The sequence below is a fragment of the Fundulus heteroclitus genome, unplaced genomic scaffold (genome assembly GCF_011125445.2).
Source record: "Fundulus heteroclitus isolate FHET01 unplaced genomic scaffold, MU-UCD_Fhet_4.1 scaffold_84, whole genome shotgun sequence".
In the NCBI taxonomy this organism is placed as follows: domain Eukaryota; kingdom Metazoa; phylum Chordata; class Actinopteri; order Cyprinodontiformes; family Fundulidae; genus Fundulus; species Fundulus heteroclitus.
Genome location: NW_023397296.1, coordinates 278124 through 297877, shown reverse-complemented (window position 1 = coordinate 297877; position 19754 = coordinate 278124). Strand labels below are relative to the sequence as shown.

General features: G+C 42.0%; 2 protein-coding genes across 3 annotated transcripts in view; one reads left to right on the top strand and one right to left on the bottom strand.

Annotated features, from left to right (window-relative positions):
* The window catches only part of ap1s1 (adaptor related protein complex 1 subunit sigma 1), a 74211-nt gene that overhangs the window by 48771 nt on the left and 5686 nt on the right, over positions 1 to 19754 (bottom strand). For both annotated transcript variants that reach the window (XM_036134506.1, XM_036134505.1), the window contains exon 2: positions 4493 to 4671. In XM_036134506.1, the coding sequence (XP_035990399.1) occupies positions 4493 to 4671 (179 nt within the window). The remainder of the gene's footprint in view (positions 1 to 4492; positions 4672 to 19754) is intronic.
* On the top strand, positions 17099 to 18428 carry LOC118562239 (uncharacterized protein K02A2.6-like). The gene is made up of 2 exons (XM_036134500.1): positions 17099 to 17823; positions 17869 to 18428. Exons 1-2 carry the CDS (start codon positions 17215 to 17217, stop codon positions 18406 to 18408), a joined length of 1149 nt encoding a protein of 382 aa, XP_035990393.1. The 5' UTR covers positions 17099 to 17214; the 3' UTR covers positions 18409 to 18428.

Genomic DNA, 19754 nt, shown 5'->3' with positions numbered 1-19754 from the left:
TAGGTATACCCATCTCTTTCCGAACAACAAGCTTATTGCTTCAATCGAACAATAGGCTTTTGTGGTAACTAGAATTTAGTAATTAAGCAATTTCTTTTCATTTTGGAATATCAGGCCCTGAATACAAATGCAGTCCACACTTTTCAGATTTGCATTTAAAAAACACTTTTCAAACCACAGATCCTTTTCTATCCACATTTCATTTTGCCAAGCCAGCGCTGCGGGAAACCCTGCTTAACATTTTTTTTGTAATTTGACAAAATGTGAAAGAGCTGGAAATGTATGAATACTTTGAAAGACACTGTACATTCAAAGTAATGACTTACTTGGAAAACAAGCGTTCTCCAAGAGCGCCTCCCTGAGATGCTCTACCCAAAGACATGAGTTCCAGTATCAATATGTGGGACACAACCAACAAAATTAGAGGAGCCAGATAGAGCAGAAACAGTACTGATCAATAATACTCGACCTACAAATGCGCAAGCATGATCATTCGGGGCTTGAAGCTCTACCTCTGGCAATTAGTAGGCATGAAATGGAACTGGAGTCTGTCACACTAGTGACAGACTCCAGTTCCAGAGCCTAGTGCACTTCCCTTGAATCCAACAGAATGTAAGACAATACCGCGATCAACTGCATCAAATGCAGTAATGCCATTTATCAGGACAAGTCCATTAAAATGACTGAAAATATTGTTAGCTACTTTTACCAGTATTGTCTCAGTACTATGATGAGCTCTGGAAGTTAAACAGGAGATCACTGCATACAGACTTACAAATATCAGCATTTTCCCAACCATCAACCAAGGGGGGCCACCCCGAAAACATCATGCATGTAGTAAATCATATAATGTCTTTACATGTTCACAGTTCAGGTTCTTCCCAAATCTTGGGTGTTTCATTCCCCCCCCCCCAACTCATTTTACTCAAATTTATAGTAATCCGTCTGCCGACGTGTCACTTTCAACGTGCAGCATTGTTTTCCAGCGAAATCTCAGAGTACTGTCTCGTGATATTTTAGCACGAGACTTGCTTCTCATTGGTCAGTTGTTCTGTGACAAGTTCAAATTAAGCGCCGTTATTGGTGAAAATCTCACCACACGCAAACCTTTAGAGAGATACTTTTGCAGGTGAATTTCATAAGCAACTTTTTCTGTTGAAGGAAACGTGACGAATTATGACAAAATATTAAATATTGTCAGCAATAAACAACATGTGATTTGACCTTAAGAAGAACTCAATGTTGGATATTTACCTTAAGTTGTATATTTAGAGTGGATTGAAAGCTTAAGTTTCAGGAAATGGCCTCGAAACACTTACAATTCTAGAACCCCCCAAGCTCTTGCATGCTGCTTCGGATGAAATTTGAAAGGCCCTCCACTATACTGTAAATTCCTGGGGAGATCCATGGAGTTATCCATCCATACATCCATTGTCTTCCACTTATCCGGGGCTGGGTCGCGGGGTAGCAGCTTCAGTAGGGAGCTGCATTAAAGCAATGTAAGCTTATCCCCAACAGAATTTGTGTCCCCTGTGTCACAACAGTGCATTTGGCTACCTTTATCAAAATGTGGACGTACCAATGTTGTTATTTTTGTGAAAAAGTGACAGATGAGTGTCATTAGATCATTGTTCAGTTAGTAAGTTACAACAGAAAATGACAATTATTCTTCTGACGTGGAATCAAATATGATTATTTGTACATATCAAGAACGACTGATATAAGGATGATTACAGCTGTGTAAACAATTAATAAATTGTATTAACACTCAATATAGTACATTCTCAAGTAGATGGCTTTAATACATTTGATCAGACACCTTAAGTATCAATTCAGATTACTGTAAATTGGAGAAACGTAAAAAAACACATTTTACGCATATTAGTTGGTGTCATTGTTCAGTTTTGGTCTGGCCTTTTGCCCTGTTGTTTTTCAGTTCCTCCTCCTCTCACTCAGCTCACCCTCCACTCCCTCAGCAATCTGTCTCACCTGTTACACACTAATTAGTCAGAACTCACTCCACCTGCCAGCCTCCCTACAAAAGCCTCCTTCAGTCTTCTCTTCCCCGTCGGTTCGTCATTGTTCTCCACTCACTCCACGTCTGTCAGTCTAGTAAGGCCTCTGCTAGCTGCCGGATTTCCTGCCTCTTCTGTACTTCAAGTAAGGCCTCTGCTAACTGTTGGATTTCCTGCCACCCCTGTGCTCCAAGTTTGTTCTCTGCTCTGTTGCTGAACTGCCTGCTACCCCTGTGCTCCAAGTTCGCTCTCTGCTCTGTTGCTGTTCGCTGGCCGACGAAAGTTCCGCTCCGCCTCAGTCAGAGGCCGTCGAGGGTTACGCTTCGCCTCAGTCCGAGGCAATCGAGGGTTCCGCTCCGCCTCAGTCCGAGGCCGTTGAGGGTTCTGCCCCGCCTCAGTCCGAGGGTGCCGCTCCGCGTCTGGCTCGTCTGCCGGGGTCGCCATCCGCGACGCCCGCCTCTGGCTCGTCTGCTGGGGTCGCCATCCGCGACGCCCACCTCTGGCTCATCTGCCAGGGTCGCCATCCGCATCGCCCGCCACCGGAGACTATGCTGTTCCGCCGCCGGATGGCTCTGCCTCGCCAAGGTCGTCCTCCACGATGTTTTCAGCGGGTGCTGCTGCTCCGCCGTCTGCCACGCCCTGGCCATCTTCTGTCGACTCAATATGGCCAAGCCGCTGTGCTCTCAGAGGTTCCTGCGCTCGCAAGGTCCCAGTGCTCACAAGGTCCCAGCGCCCCCTAGTTTTTGAGGTATTTCAGCTCCTTGTTTTTTTCTAGTTCCTGAGTTATCCTAGCGTTCCCTAGCTCCTGAGTTATTCCAGCGCTCTCTAGTTTCTGTGTTATTCTAGCGCTCTCTAGTTTCTGTGTTATTCTAGCGCTCCCTAGTTTTTGAGTTATTTCAGCGTTCCTGAGTTATTTCTACGCCCTCTAGTTCCCCCGGTGTTTCCTACGCCCTCTAGTACCCCAGGCGTTTCCTACACCCTCTAGTACCCCATGCGTTTCCTACGGCCTCTAGTTCCCCCGGCGTTTCCTACATCCTCCTCTTCCCCCGGCGTTTCCTACGCCCTCTGTCCGCCAGCGTCTTCAAACGCCCTCCACTCCCTCAGCAATCTGTCTCACCTGTTACGCACTAATTAGTCAGAACTCACTTCACCTGCCAGCCTCCCTACAAAAGCCTCCCTCAGTCTTCCCCGCTGGTTCGTCATCATTCTCCACTCACTCTACGTCTGTCAGTCTAGTAAGGCCTCTGCTAGCTGTTGGATTTCCTGCCACCCCTGTGCTCCAAGTTTGCTCTCTGCTCTGTTGCTGGGCTGCCTGCTACCCTCGTGCTCCAAATTTGCTCGCTGCTTCGTTGCCTGGATCTCCTGCTGCCCCAGTACTCCAGCAGCCCTGCTCTCCCTAGAAATGTCTCGCTCTGGATCAATAGCAGCCTGCACCTCCAGCTCCCTCCAGTCCACCAGCTCCTGCACCCATCTTCAACCTCCTGTTCCAATCCGGTACAGCCCCTGGTTACCTCTATCTACTATTTATTCCTTTCAATAAACTTTCAAAATTAGCTCCGTGTGTGTGGTGTGCATTCTGGGTTCTTCTAAGACAAAACATGACACTTGGTAAAAGGTGCAGGGTTATATGGAATTCCCTCTTGGTTTTGCAATCCCAGCTGCATGTCCTGGAAACACCCCCAACCCAGTGATCTAAATAGATAAAGTTGAATAGTGTAAATTATCAACTTAAACTATGAAATATTGACCATAAAAAAACACAAAAAGAATATATTATTATTGTCTTTGAATAAAACAATATAAGACAATTGTTCGTCCTGAGAATATTTACTTAGTCCTTTTTGAGTCAGAAAAGAACCAGGCGCGATGAGCGGATAAACATCATTGTGCCATCTGCCAGCAGTACTGCGTAACTATCGGAGAGAAAGATGGCGACAACTAAAGCAGCTACTGTGTTAGAGCTAGTAGATCATCCTGTAATACCCCTCAGTAAACTGACAGCTTGGCGTGGTCGAAGACCAACCCTATCTACAAGGTTACTTACTAATTCTCTTAGTACCACCGTTGTATGTTACTGACTTGCTCAGCTCCATTGCTTCTCCTTGTTTACTTATTGCATGCATATACGCAATATGGCACTTTCGGTCATGTTGTCTTGTTATGGTATATGGTAAATATACACAAAAGCGCTTCATTTACTAATAAACCGTGCAAAAACAAAGTTTAAAACACAGAAATAAAATATTAGTAAATAGGGCTCAATAATTGAATCAGACAAGATCTGTATGTAACCAGAGTGTGTGAAGTCATAGTAAGTGACTAGGCCACTTTAATCCATGGGGTTTTGGCACTATGAGCTACAGATAATATACTTTTCAATTTGTAATTACTCAAATGCAGCACAGGCACTTATCAGGATTAAAAATAACAGTATTAACTACTTGAAATGGGGGGAAAAAGAAGGACTTTATTTGTACCTTTTATAGACAATCTTGAGGTCCCTCCATTCAAGAAAACTACACATCTTTGGTTTGCGGGCAAGGACTATCTGCATGAGCTCTCTGACCATCTTCTTCTTGTCTCGTTCCGCTGTTGCTGTGTACCACTTCTGTAGTCGCAACTTACCCTGCCGACTGAAAAGTAGCATGAACCGCATCTAGAGAGAGAAACAGAAACAACATTCAAGTAAAAAAATAAATGGATAATAGGAGCAGAACACCAGGGTTTAATTTATGGAACAGAGTAGGTGTGCCATACAAGTGCCTGAAAACAAATTTTAGATGCGAAACAGAGCAGTAAAAAAAAAAAGGAACAGAAATCTATAAGTGAATGTGGTTTTGGTCATTTTAGATAACAGGATAATAAATGGATAGAACTGTCAGTTCCTACTGCGATGGACTGGCGACTTGTTCAGTGTGTACCTGCCTCTCGCCCATTGACAGCTGGAGATAGGCACCAGCACCTGTCGCGATGCCAATAGGGATAAGCGTGTTGGAAAATGGATGGATGGATGTCAGCTGCTAATTACATTTGACTTAGAATGTGTCTAGGAGGATGGGCTTCCATGTCCTTAAAAACAGCAGTGCACCAACTGCAGGTTGTTCAAGCGTGAGCCACCAGAACTGACGACGACTCCTGCGTAGGTGTCGAAACCGTTTTAGAAAACCTGAGCGAAAGTTTGCTTGCCTCCGATTAAAGCATGTTTACTGTTCCCTCGCTACACACACAACTTTTCAGTTTCACAAACTGTGGTCTGTTTGTCAGGTAGTCTCTGATCAAGGTGATTGTTGAGGCCTCCACCTAGGTGTCCTGGAATTTCTGACAAACCAAATCAGGCTGAATTATGCTAAATGCACAGGAGAAATTAAATAACATGATCCTCTCAATGCTGTCTGCCTTGTCGATTTGAGAGACACTTATTTTTATTCATGGCTTGGACAATGCATAATTGAATTCATTGGGTTGTGCAGAGATTAAGAACAATCGGCGTAAGGGGCACACAACTGTTTGTTTGTTTGTTTGTATTAACTATGCCTGAGGTGGCACAGGCATCAGTTGGCTGACGAGTCATTTTTTTTTTCATTTCTTCCTTTCGTCGTCTTAACAACCCAACAGTTAATCATAAATAACTAACAGAAACCAAAAACTACCCTTATGTTGTTTTGGTAATATTGCCCTTAAAGATGTTCAGTGTTGCAATAAAAAGTTGAAAGTGTACCCTTCTTAGACTTAGACTTTCTTTATTGTCATTTTGTATGCACAGAGTGCATACAGAACGATTGTAAAACTTGTTGTTGGCACCCAGTTTTACAACATTACCAGCCACTCTATGCCAGGGATGGAGTAGCAATGGTATGTGCTTCATGTGATGTCAAGGAATGGCTGCTGAATATGCTAATGAATCGGTATCAGCAGTGACGGTATTGGCCTGTCTGATTACTCAGGTTGTGGTTGGCTGGCCTGTTCAGTTCATGTTGGACTGTAGTCTCCAATCAGGGGGCGATAGCTCTTGGAAATAAGCTGTTTCTAATTTATTTGTTTTGGACTTAAAACTTCTAAAAACCGCAAACTTCACCAATGTGTTTGTGGGGTGGACAGCAGAACAATCCAGGGTGAAAAAGGTGAAAAGAGCAGGGCTGAGCGCACAGGGCTGACAGCACAGCTCTACTCTGCGGCGTTCCTGTGTTGAGGATCAATGGAGCAGATGTGCGTTTCCCTGTCCTCACCACATGAGACCTGTTGTTGAGGAAGTCACTGATCAAGGAGCAGAGAGGTGTGGATAAAACCCCATGCTTTGGAGCTTCAAAGCCAGCATGTCTGGGAGCACTTAAAGGCTGAGCTTAAGTCCATGAAGGGCATCCTAACATAGGTAATGGAATGCTGCAGATGAGTCAGAGCTGAGTGAAGTGCTAATGACTCACCCAGTACGTCACATGTACAACAAGGGACAATAAAAAGCTGGACCTTTTTATGCCAGTGTTAAGGACGCCTAAACCTCCGACCCCCTCCCCCCACTCGGGCGCTCGGATCACAACCTCGTCTACCTGCACTCCCATTACATTCCACTGGTGAGGAGGGCAATAGCACAGAAGAAGTCAGTGAAAGTTTGGTCAAATGAGGCCAGTGAGAGACTGAGGGGCTGTTTCAGAACCACAGACTGGAGCATGTTCCAAAGTGTTAGGATATCAACAAGGTCAAGTGGAACGAGCTGTTTATCCCAGAACTGCATGGCACACTTAGATGGCACTGACCCAAAAGATTGGCACATATCTATCAGATACCACCCCGGAGGTAACACAGTTTCCCTGCTGATGTCACAGTTGGATGGGTACAGCCCTTGTATGGGTGTGTCCCGAGATCCCTATATAATGTTTGTGTGATGAGCACTCGAGGCTTCCTGCCGATCAGGGGCCCATCAGCGCTGGTGTGACTGTAACTATTTCTCTGTCTTTACGTAGATAAAATATAACTAAAAGCATACTTGTCTGTTTTATGCGTCCTAGATTCAAGGTAATAAGTAAGTGGGGGTCGCCTGACTGGGTAAAACGAACTGGGTCCACCGAGGGTGCTTCACCGTAGACGGGACACGGTGAAACAATAACAAAATGGTGTCTCCGCCCGGACCCAAAAGGCGGCGTACCACCTTCCGTTTTTCGGCCAGGACGTCATTCCAGAGGAAAAACACACAAAAAGGTAAGGAGATTCCATTTATCTCCTAGTGTCTTTTTCTTCCTGGAAGGGCCGACTTTTTGCAGAGAAAAGTTTGAGGATAATTGTTTGCAAACGTGTCGATAAGAACTTGGGATTTGCGTGCGCTCACAGAGGTGAAAGTCCGGGAGACCCTGGCCTGGTCTCTGAAAATACTGTGAATGTGGAGAATTAGGGTTTAAAAGGTCCCCTTGTTAGGCACGGAGGAAAATGCGTGTTCCTCTGTGTTTAGCATAAAAGCAGCCATTCTGACAGGCACGCAGTTACGCGTGGCTTTTAAAAGATCAAAGAGCCGTTGGATTTTTGGTTTCGATAGTTCCAAAAGTTCTGTTAAAGTACTTTAAAAGCAGCTAATCCAATTATATTTGAAAATGGGTACCTACAGAGCGCGTAACACTTGGACTTTTTTGGTTTCGATGGTTCCAAAAGTTCTCTTAAAGAACTTTAAAAAGGGGGCAGTCCAATTACAGCCCAAGAAGATAAGTAAAAAGGTACGTACAGAGTTAACTGAAGCTTGGCTTCTTATAAGAATCCGTGACCTGTTGTAGAAACAGGAAGACCAGAATCAGCTGGACGCGCGCACAACCAGCAAGACCGGAGAAAGAGTAAAGATAAAATGAATTAAAAAAAAAGAAAAACAGAGACGTCCCGCAGAAAACTACGTGCAAGCTGTCTGTGTCTGATATTGTTGTCTTCGTCTTGTCTTGTACAACATATTGTGTCTGTTGAAATGAGATCATTGAGTCAGAGTGAGTGAGGGAGAGACTGCTTGGATCCGCGGATAGAGTGTGTGTGTGTGTGTGTGCGTGCAAATGGGTCTTTGTGTGTAAGTGAGGTTACAGATCGATGTATTTTTGTTTTGTTTTTTGGCGCAGGGGGGTGTTCAAAGTGCAACCAGTTGGCCCGGGCAGTTGGATTAAAAAGAAAGAGAAAAGCGAAAATTTAATAAAATTAATAATAATAATAAAAAAAAAAAGGAAACGGAAACGGAACTAAAAGGGCGTTGCACCGGGGAAGCTTTTATGTGGGGACCGACTAGGACTTCCGTTGTGGATAAAATTGTTCGTAACTACTAAACGCGACGTATAACTTTCAAAAATGGGTAATCGTCTAGGTGTATGCGAGACACAGAGTTGTATCGTTGCGGGGCTGAAGAGTAAAACCGTGTTTGGACGAAACATTCGGGGGTCGTAGCCAGCGCAAGCTCTCCACTTTTAAACTAAGCGGGAACTTAACACGTTGAAAATACATCTTTCGGCGTTGTTATGGACGTTTAAAAATAATGAAAAACATAGAACTATTTAAGATAGTCAGAAAAAGCAGGCCTGCACGTGTTTGTCTGTCTGAATGTCATCTTTGTATGTAAATGTATGTATCTGTGTATCGTATGTAACTAAACGTTCGTCTGTGTGAAGTAATGTTCATGGTTTCAGAATGTTCATTTGTTTTGGGAGAACTGCAGCTCCGTAATTCAAATGACGTTTTTAATCATGAACTATGTTAACTAAAAGCTGAAGAAAGGTAAAGAGAGATTTCAATAACACAGTTTGTTTTCTTCACACATTGAATATCCGGCCAAATTAAATTGTTACACTGAGAGATGTTAACGTGTCTTAAACAAAAAATATCCCAGGGTTGTAGGAAATACTTGAGACTAGGGATAAAGGTTTTTTAGTTTGGAGCTTAATTATGCAATACAACAACCAGAGGCGTTGGGGCTGTATTCAGTTATGGTATTAGATTGCGCTTGGCTTGTGTTTAACAATGAATTCATGACATCTGAAACAATAACAGAGTAAAAGCTTTTATTTTGTAATTTTAGAACATTAATAAAATGGCGAAAAGCATAGGGGAGAATATGGGAGACTGTTTGGGAGAAATGGAACCGGATGGGATATGTTTTAAAGGGAGATGTTTAACTAAGGATTTTACAGCTGCCTAAAGAGAAAAATTTAAGAGCATTAACATATCAGAAGGCCACATTAAGCATGTCATCAGTTACAAAATCATCTGTTGTTATTAGTTATGCTGAGCTGAGGCAAGCCTCAAAGGGACAGTTTAACCTGAAACAGGACAAAAGATATGATAAACAAATCTGACCATGATGTAAACATCTGAATGTTATGGCAAGGCTGGTTCTGTGTGTTCTGGCCTGGGGGCACGAAAACTATGTCAGAAGGAAAAAATAAAATAAAGCCAGCTTCTGAAGGGTTAAATTCTAATTCTAATCTTGGGTTGTTTTGGGTAGCTTTCTCAATGTGCTGAATTATGGGGAAAACTCTTATCATGTATAGAAAAACACTAGAAGCTCAAAAGCCTGAAAGAGAAAATGGTTGCTTTAAAGTTTCACCCATGACCAAGATTGAAAAGCATTAATAACTAAGTTTGCATGATCAAAAGAGCTAGAAAGAAATCAAAAGAATGCTATAAGATATTGGAACACACAGATTGCACTCCTTTGGAGACTTTTTACTTTCGGGTTTTTATTGTTTTGTGCATTTTGATTATTTCTTTGTTAAATGATTCCTTTGCTTTAATTTTTGCATCACCAGTGACAAAAAAGTGACAACATTCAAGGTTGCACAGCAGATAATTTAAGAAAAGGAGAAGTTTTAATACAAAACGCTGAAAAAAGGAACAAGAGATTCCTACATCCCCTGGACCAACCAAGAACTTAGACATCACGTTAAGAACCAAGACACTAAAAAGACCAGGTTTTCTTTTGTCACCTAATACACTAACAGAATTGTTTTTCTCTGAGTTACGTCTTTCAGATGATGGCAGATGAGGCTGCTAAAGCCACCTTTGTTCCAACAGAAGACTCTGGAAAGTGAGCTCATTCAGGTCGTATGGTAAGAAGTCATGATCTAAAATGGACATGCAGGGATTGACAAAGGTCACTAAATTATGCTAAGCTTTAACAAACTTAGACACCAGGTAATATGGAGACCTTCTGGAGGAGAAAGGTGGCTTTAGAAATTTTTCTTGTACCCCTTCCCACTTTTCCCCTCTCCACTGACTCACATTAACATTTCTATCCTGTTTTCTGCCTTTTTTCTTGCAAAGAAACCTGGTCTAATATATAATTGGAATGTGCTAATGGAGAGATTTTAGTCTCTTTTTTCTTAGACATTCTCAGATGCAAGTGAGTACCAAGCGGTGCCACAGTGGTCCAGGGGACGGAGAGAAAAAGGTGATATACTTGACTCCTGCCTAATCCAGTTTTAAATCAAATTTTGGACAAAAAAATCTGTAATTTTTACAGAAGCTGCATAAAGGTTTAATGGGGAATGTGATGCTACAAGGTTAAGATAAATATATTTTTGATTATTGAACTTATACAAAGAGGTTGAACTATCTGTAAAAATATTTTGCTTGGATAAATTTTGTAAGGGATCAAGATCTGGGGTAAAGGTGAAGAACTTTTTTAGAATAGTTAGTTTCAGAGGGAACGATGTGGTTGATTTTGTTTTGAGAAAGTTTTACTGTAATTTTTGTTTTAATTTTTCTTTTCAACTTATGTAAACTACACTACGGATGAAGATGGACAATTCTTGTATTAGACAATTTGATTTTGGACAAAATCCATATTGGAAAAATGCTGGCAGAATTCCTTGTGGTTTCAGACACAACGATTGGAGAAAGAAGATTCATGGACAATGCTCGTCCTGGTACGATGTTGTGGTGCTGAACTGAGACATGAGGACTGAAAATGGACAACTAATTGCAGGGGCAAAGACAGAGGCATCGGATAACCTTCAATGGACCGCAACATGAAACAAAGATGAGTTGGCAGACACCCCTTCTGCATTTCACATCAGATTTTCCTGTACACAATTAAAAAACGAACCACACATTAGAAACAAACACATTGGCGGATGCGCTTAGGAGAAAACTTTCAGATTAAAAGCAATCAAGATTATTATTAAACCCCTAGGATGTTAATTGTTTTAAGTCAGAGCTGTTATTAGCGAGCGATAAGAGGGTCAAACGCATTCGGACAAGTGGTACTGGTCTGGAAACAAAGCTGGTAGAGTTTGCAAAGATAAGAAGGATTTTCTTTTACTTTTCTAACAAAGTTTTTATGTAAATCATCTAAAATACACATAGATACGTTTTGGAATTTTATTAACCCCACAAGGGGTTTGAATAAGATTCAAAGAGGCACCTTTAAGATACAATAAGCTTCATAAAATACGTCATGCATGAGAAGAAATAGGGGGCACCGCTAAGACATTCATTTTGCACAAAAATGTTAAGTTACGTGATGAAAGCATAGAGCAGCTTAAGAAATTATGCTAAACCTAAAACAGGTTCAACAACTTATGAGTATTGGTGATTAAAGTAAGGAGTGGGATACATAGGGGGGCCGTTTAATCGTAAAAGGAATATGGATAAGAACATATTCTCTCACGGTGATGACATCAACAGCCTGACTGAATGCATTACTGGCTACATGAACTTCTGTGTGGAGAGCATTGTGCCAACATGACGGCTACGATGCTTTCCAAACAACCCCCCCCCCCCCCCGGGTGACCCCAGAGCTCAAAGTCCTCCTGAACCAGAAGAAGAGGGCTTTCTACTCAGGGGAGAGAGAGGAGCAGCGTAGAGCTCAGCGGGAGCTCCAGTGGAGGATAAGGGCGGCAAATAAGGATTATGGGATGAAGATGGAGGAGCAGCTGGCGCAGAACAACGTAAGATATGTGTGGAGAGGTCTGAAGAACATCTCAGGCTTTGGGCAGAGGACCAGCAGGGCTGCAGACGGTGACACCAAGTTTGCAGATGAGTTGAACAGGTTTCTCATCCGTTTTGACTCCCCTCATACTGACCCCCTCCCTGTCCTCAACTCTCCACACATCTCCAAACCCCAGCCCTCCACAGATCTACCCTCCCCCCCACTGCCACCGTCACCAACCCATCCACACCTTCGGTCCTGCCCCCCCCCCCCCTCACAGTCACACCAATGCAGGTGAGAGGTCAGCTGACGAGGCTTAAACAGAGGAAAGTCTCAGGACCAGACGGCATCCTCCCCAGGCTGCTGAGGACCTGTGCAGATGAGCTCTGTGAGGTCCTCAGCTACATCTACAACATTTTTTTTATATATATATATATATATATATATATATATATATATATATATATATATATATATATATATATATATATATATATATATATATATGTGTGTGTGTGTGTGTGTTTTCCATGAAAGGTCACACTTATTCACCACTATAAGTTGTGAAATTAATAGAAAATAGAGTCAAGACATTGACAAGGTTAGAAATTTGTATTTGAAATGAGATTTATTTTTACATCAAACTTTGCGTTCGTTCAAGAATCCTCCATTTGCAGCAATTACAGCATTGCAGACCTTTGGCATTCTAGCTGTTACTTTGTTGAGGTAATCTGGAGAAATTGCACCCCACTCTTCCAGAAGCAGCTCCCACAAGTTGAATAGGTTGGATGGGCACTTCTTGCGTACCATACGGTCAAGCTGCTCCCACAACAGCTCAATGGGGTTCAGATCTGGTGACTGCGGTGGCCACTCCATTATCTTCAATTTCTTAGCAAATTCTCGCATGGAATAGCCTTCATTTCTAAGAACAAGAATAGACTGTCGAGTTTTAGATGAAATGTCTCTTTTTCTGGCCATTTTGAGCGTTTAATTGACCCCACAAATGTGATGCTCCAGAAACTCAATCTCCTCAAAGGAAGGTCAGTTTTGTCGCTTCTGTAACGAGCTAAACTGTTTTCAGATGTGTGAACATGATTGCACAAGGGTTTTCTAATCATCAATTAGCCTTCTGAGCCAATGAGCAAACACATTGTACCATTAGAACACTGGAGTGATAGTTGCTGGAAATGGGCCTCTATACACCTATGTAGATATTGCACCAAAAACCAAACATTTGCAACTAGAATAGTCATTTACCACATTAGCAATGTATAGAGTGTACTTCTTTAAAGTTAAGACTAGTTTAAAGTTATCTTCATTGAAAAGTACAGTGCTTTTTCTTCAAAAAATAAGGACATTTCAATGTGACCCCAAACTTGAATGGTAGTGTATATCACCATGAATGTAAATAAGACATCATATGCCCATTCCTGTTTCTTTTTGTATTTTTATTCTTATTTTTCTCTTTTTCTTTGATCCACTGTATATATGTGTCACGATCCCTAGGCATTTGTGATTATTTATGTTTGAGTTTTATCCTTGTGATCGTGCATTTGTTCTGTTATTGTGTTTACATTCATTGATTGTTTCTCACGTCGCTTCTTAAGTTGCCTTCCAGCTGTTATGTTACCTTTGATTGCTCCACACCTGTGCCCTGTTTAGTTCAATTATCTTCTGTGTATTCAAGTTCCGGGTTTCTGTTCGGTCTTTGCTGGATCCTTAGTCGTTATCACCCCAAGTCTGTCAGAGCTCTCTTGTTGTTTTTTTAACTACCTGTTGAGTTTCTGGATTAAATCTCTACCGTGCTTACCAATGCTTCCTCGCCGCTTCTTCTGCGCCGTTGGTCCTCAACCTTGTAATGATTGAATGAATTATGTTTAGGTCCACTAGATGGCGATCATGAGTTTATGTGAATGCATAAATGTAAAGAATAGGACAACAGAAGCGGAGAGAGTCTTGATGACACACCTGTGAGAAACCTGTGTGAGAAGATCCATGAAAGGAGACTTGAATAAAAGAATCTGAGCAAGACAAGAGGTCTGGTAATTGTCAAACACGAACATAACATGGTGTCAGGAGTGAACTGAAAGGCCGACCATGGAGCTGAAACCACCGGAGAGCTTGAAGCTGACAGGAAATGTGGATGAGCATTGGCGTGCTTTCAAACAACGCTTTCAACTGTATGTCGCCGCAATGGGGTTGGAGACAAAGCCGGAGCCAAGAAAGGTAGCAATGTTGCTGACCATAGCGGGAGCGCAGGCTTTGGAAGTCTACAACACATTTGTGTTTGATGAACCAGAAGACAAAGAAAAGTTGGATGTTGTGCTAAGTAAATTTGATGATCACTGTTCTCCTAAGAAGAATGAATGTTATGAGAGATATGTGTTTCGTTCCCGAATGCAGACTCAGCATGAACCCTTCGATAACTTTCTGACAGACCTAAAAGTGAAAGCTCAGTCGTGCAATTTTGGTCTGCTGAAGGACTCGATGATCAGAGATCAGATCGTCTTTGGAGTACGTGATGTGAAGCTCAGAGAGAGACTGCTGAGAGAAGTTGAGCTGAACCTGGAAACAGCGGTAAAGATGTGTCGGACAAGTGAACTGTCTCTGCAGCAAGTAAGGACATTTTTTGAACTTTCAACAGGAACTACTTCACAGTTCAGTGATGGAGCAGCAGCAGTAGGAGTGGTGTCCTGCCAGAGGAAACGACATGCACAGACAAGGCAGCTGCAAGAAGAAGCCATTATCAACTGTAAGCGCTGTGGATCACGGCATAAAGTGAGACAATGTCCTGCTTACGGTAAGCAGTGTTTAAATTGCCGTCGAAAGAATCATTTTGCAAAGCAATGCTTTATGAAGAGGAAAGAAGACAAGAAGAGGAATCGTGTAAACTTAGTAGATGATACTGACCTAAGTGATACATTCTTTATTGGTGTTGTGAGCTGTGAAAATGAGTCAGAAAAAGTGCAGCGTGTTGACAGAGATGATAAATGGATAATGCCTTTGTTGATAAATGGAACCATGGTTAAGTTCAGATTGGACACAGGTGCGAAGGCGAATCTCATAAGTATGTCCGATATAAAAGAAATGCAAGTAAAACCTCATCTAAAAGAAGTAAAGTCGGGTCTAAGAGACTATAATGGACAATCAATTGAGTGCATTGGAACATGTCAGCTGAATGTGACAGTTAAAGGAACAAAACATTGTGTGTTCTTCTCAGTTGTAAAGGAAGATCGTGAGTCACTTTTAGGTGATAAATCCTGTGAAGAACTTGGACTGGTGAAAAGAGTTTATCACATAAATACTGAATTGAATGAATCTAATAACCCTGTGGATGCAATGCTTCAGGATTATGAGGATGTCTTTAAAGGACTAGGAGCTGTACCCTGCACATACAAGATTCAGCTGAGAGAGGGCGCTCTGCCTGTTGTGCATGCTGCTCGTCGCATACCAGCACCACTGCGAGAGGGGTTGAAAAATGAATTGGACAGAATGGCCAAGTTGGGAGTCATTCAGAAGGTGGAAGAGCCCACAGATTGGGTTAATTCCATAGTGGTTACAAAGAAGAAGAATGGAGAATTAAGAGTATGCATGGATCCAAAAGATTTAAATGAGAACATCAGGAGAGAACATTATCAAATACCCACTCGAGAGGAAATAATCAGTGAGATGGCTGGAGCAAGTTATTTCACCAAGTTAGATGCATCACAAGGGTTCTGGCAAGTAAAGCTGGATGAAAGCAGTACCAAGTATTGTACCTTTAACACACCTTTTGGAAGATACTGTTTTCTAAGACTTCCTTTTGGGATAAAATCGGCACCAGAGATATTCCATAAAGCAATGGAGTGGATCATAGAAGGCTTGGAAGGAGTGAGAGTCTACATTGATGACATCATTATCTGGGGATCAACAGCTCAAGAACACAATGACAGATTGAGACGCGTCATGGAGCGCATACGGAAAAATGGATTGAAGCTCAATAAAAATAAATGTGAGTTTTGCGTCGAAGAAATTATGTTTCTCGGAGACAAACTATCTGCCCAAGGTGTTCAACCAGATAAAGATAAAATACAAGCCATCTTGAAGATGCCACCGCCTGTCGACAAAACGGGTGTCCTGCGCATTATGGGGATGATTAATTTTATAGGAAAATTCATTCCCAATTTGAGTGCAAAAATGACAAACATTCGCAGACTCCTGTGCAACGATTGTAAGTTCCAGTGGACAGAAGTTCATGAACAAGAGTGGAAGGAACTAAAAAAATATCTGACTACGGAACCAGTGCTCACCTTCTACGATCCAACTAAAAAAATAAAACTGTCTACAGATGCCTCAAAAGATGGGCTTGGAGCAGTTCTTCTTCAGGCTGAGAATGAACATTGGAAGCCAGTGGCTTATGCGTCCAGAGCCATGACGAAAGCTGAATGCAGATATGCTCAAATAGAAAAAGAATGTTTGGGGCTGGCTTATGGACTTGAACGGTTTCATAACTATGTGTATGGTCTGCCATCTTTTTTAGTTGAAACTGATCACCGACCCTTGGTTTCCATCATAAAAAAACATCTGAACGAGATGTCACCGAGGATTCAGAGGCTTATGATGAAGATGCTGAGGTATGAATTTACACTGATTTACACTCCAGGGAAGCATCTGATTCTTGCAGATGCTCTGTCTAGATTACCTGACTCCGCCAGATGGATTTGCTCCGCATATCCATCTGGAAACCTTCCGTTGAAGTAATTTTGGGAAGGGGCGAAAATACTGGTCAGCTGATTGGCCTATGTTGGTGATAGACGGGCCAAATAAACCAATCAGATTCGTCGTCGCTCTGTTACGAGCGACGACGAAAACACAACCACAAGCCAAGCTACTCTTGCTGCTGCAAGTAAAGGCTCGTTAGCTCAGCAAAGAAATACTCTGTAATTCCGATAAAACTTGCTCGATAGCCGCGCTAACGCTAGTTTCATCGGCTGAAGCCGCCATGTTCTTTAGACTGAACTGACGCGCTTCCCGTTGCGTCACACCTCAACCCGCCTCAAAGCCAACGCTGATTGGACGTTCGTTTGGTGAACGGCTCCAAATTTTCTTCAACGGAGGGTATCCAGACTGATCTGCGAGTGAAACCTTGAAACCTCGCGAGATCAGGATGGTCTCACGAGGCTACTGTCTAGAGCCCCTACGGACAAAAGTGTGAGTTCAACTGAAGAGGATATTCAGTGCCATGTGAATTTGGTGTCCACTGTGTTGCCTGTGTCAGATGGCAAGTTACAGCAAATAATTGAAGCAACAGCTAAGGATACAGAGTTACAGTTGGTCATGCAGAATATGGATGAAGGATGGCCAATAGGCTCATGTTCCCAGTTCTTCAAAGTTAAAGCTGACCTAAGCGTGGTGAATGGACTGTTACTGAAAAACAACAGAATTGTGATTCCACAAGAGTTAAGACAAGACATTCTACAGCGGATTCATGAGGGTCACCTAGGCATTGAAAAATGTAAAAGAAGAGCTAGGGAATCAGTTTTCTGGCCTGGATTGAACAAGGATATTGAGTTGTTAATAAGTAAATGTGACACATGTCAGACATTTAGAAACAAACAGTGCAAGGAACCTATGATAACAACTAACATTCCAACATCACCATGGCTGAAAGTGGGAATGGATTTGTTTCATTTTAAAGGTAAAGATTATTTAGTGATCATTGATTACTATTCAAATTATCCGGAGATGGCTCTGTTGGCTAACATGTCATCAAATTGTGTCATAACTCATTCTAAATCAATCTTTGCAAGGCATGGGATTCCACATATTGTGGTGAGTGACAATGGACCATGTTTTAGTAGTAGAGAATGGCAAAAGTTTGTGGAACAGTATGATTTTAAGCATGTAACATCAAGTCCTCATTATGCTCAATCGAATGGAAAAGCGGAGAAAGGAGTTCATATTCTTAAGCAACTTCTGAAGAAAGCTGCAGATAGTAACTCTGACCCGTATTTAGCTTTATTAAGCTACAGATCATCACCATTGCAATGTGGATTTTCACCTGCTGAACTTTTGATGAATCGGAAGATTCGTACAACTCTACCAAGTTATGAAAGTAAAGAACACGGTGCAAAGAAATCGTCAAAGTTGGAGTACAAGTTACGAAAGCAGAAAGCAAAACAAAAGTCATATTATGACAGATCAGCTAAGATTCTACCCCCACTGTCATACAAGGACCCAGTAAGGATTCAGGATGATAAGGGATGGAATACTAAAGCAACTATTCTGCAGGAAGTAGCTCCACGTTCATTTGAAGTGAAAACTGAAGATGGACAAGTTCTGAGACGAAATCGTCGCAGTTTGTTGAAAACGCCATTAGATCTTGTTGAGGAGTCCAGTGAAGATTCTAAGGACTCTCAGATTGTTTCTACAACTGAAGAACATTGCGACATGGACAATATTAGGGACAATCCACCTGTGCAAAGAAGATCTACCAGAGTGGTGAAAAAACCTGATAGACTCAACTTGTAAAAAAAAAAAAAAAAAAAAAAGTTAAAATGTCTGCATATTGTAATTCATGTTTTAAATGAGTGTTAATTAGGATAGGTGAAAGTGAAGTAAGCTTCATTATAATTGTGTGGTATTATGCTCTATAGGTTTCATACAATGTCTGTTGTTATTCTTTGACATGATTATTTTTGTAACATTCTTACTTTAAAGAAAGGAGGATGTAATGATTGAATGAATTATGTTTAGGTCCACTAGATGGCGATCATGAGTTTATGTGAATGCATAAATGTAAAGAATAGGACAACAGAAGCGGAGAGAGTCTTGATGACACACCTGTGAGAAACCTGTGTGAGAAGATTCATGAAAGGAGACTTGAATAAAAGAATCTGAGCAAGACAAGAGGTCTGGTAATTGTCAAACACGAACATAACAAACCTAACCCCCAAATCATGACAATATGAAGATTCACTGTATATATGAAGATTCACTGTATATTACTGATGCACCTTTCCTACCTTTGCACCTTCTCTTATGAGCCGATATGGCAAGTGAATTTCTCCAATGTGAGATCAATAAAGCCTATCTTATCTTATGTGTCCGTGGAGCAATTCTACCTGTAGTCAAACTGCAGGCTATCAAGACCAGCAGATGGCTTCCTTGACGTACTTTAGGAGGATCCTCTGAAAGCAGTTCATGATGACTGGGGTAAGAGTAATGCGACAATAATCATTGAGGCAGGTGATGATTGGTTATGTGGGGACTGGTTATGTGGGGGCAGGCACCATAACGGATGATTTTAAGACAGGCAGGGACCGTGGAGAGCTGCTAGGAGAGGTTGAAGATGTCCAGAAAGATGTTGAGGCTCCCTGCAGCTTGCAGATTCAAACCGTGCGAAGAAGCTGTTTAAAGTGTTTAAGGTATTACGCAGAGCCATGTCATTGTTTAGCCGCTGGTCGCTGCGCTTATAGTACATGATGTTTCTGATGCCACATGTCGTGTGGATTGTTGCTGCTGAAGTGGTCCTGGATGCGCTGCTTGTACCTTTGCTTGGCCTTCTGGATGCCTTTGTAAAGTTTGCTTCTAGCCTTGCTGTAAGCCACTGTCTCGAGATCTTAACACTGCATCCTGGGCCTTCAGCAGGGGCTACACCAGGCTGTCCATCCATGGTTTCTGGTTAGGACACACTGTCTTTGTGGGTAGGCAAGCATCAGTCCAAAAGTGGATATAGGAAACACAGATGATATGTAGCTTTCTAAGTTCAGTTCAATTAAATTTTATTTATATGTAATTCATGAAACATGTCATCTTAAAGCACTTTCCAAAGTCAAATTCAACCAGATTATACTTATTGGTCAAAAATAGTTTCC

Coding starts and splice junctions, on each gene's coding strand:
- LOC118562239 (XM_036134500.1), top strand. CDS start 17,215: ATGCAGAATATGGATGAAGGATGGCCAATAGGCTCATGTTCCCAGTTC. Junction 17,824..17,868: donor CTCAATCGAATGGAAAAGCG/GAGAAAGGAGTT, acceptor AAGAAAGCTGCA/GATAGTAACTCTGACCCGTA.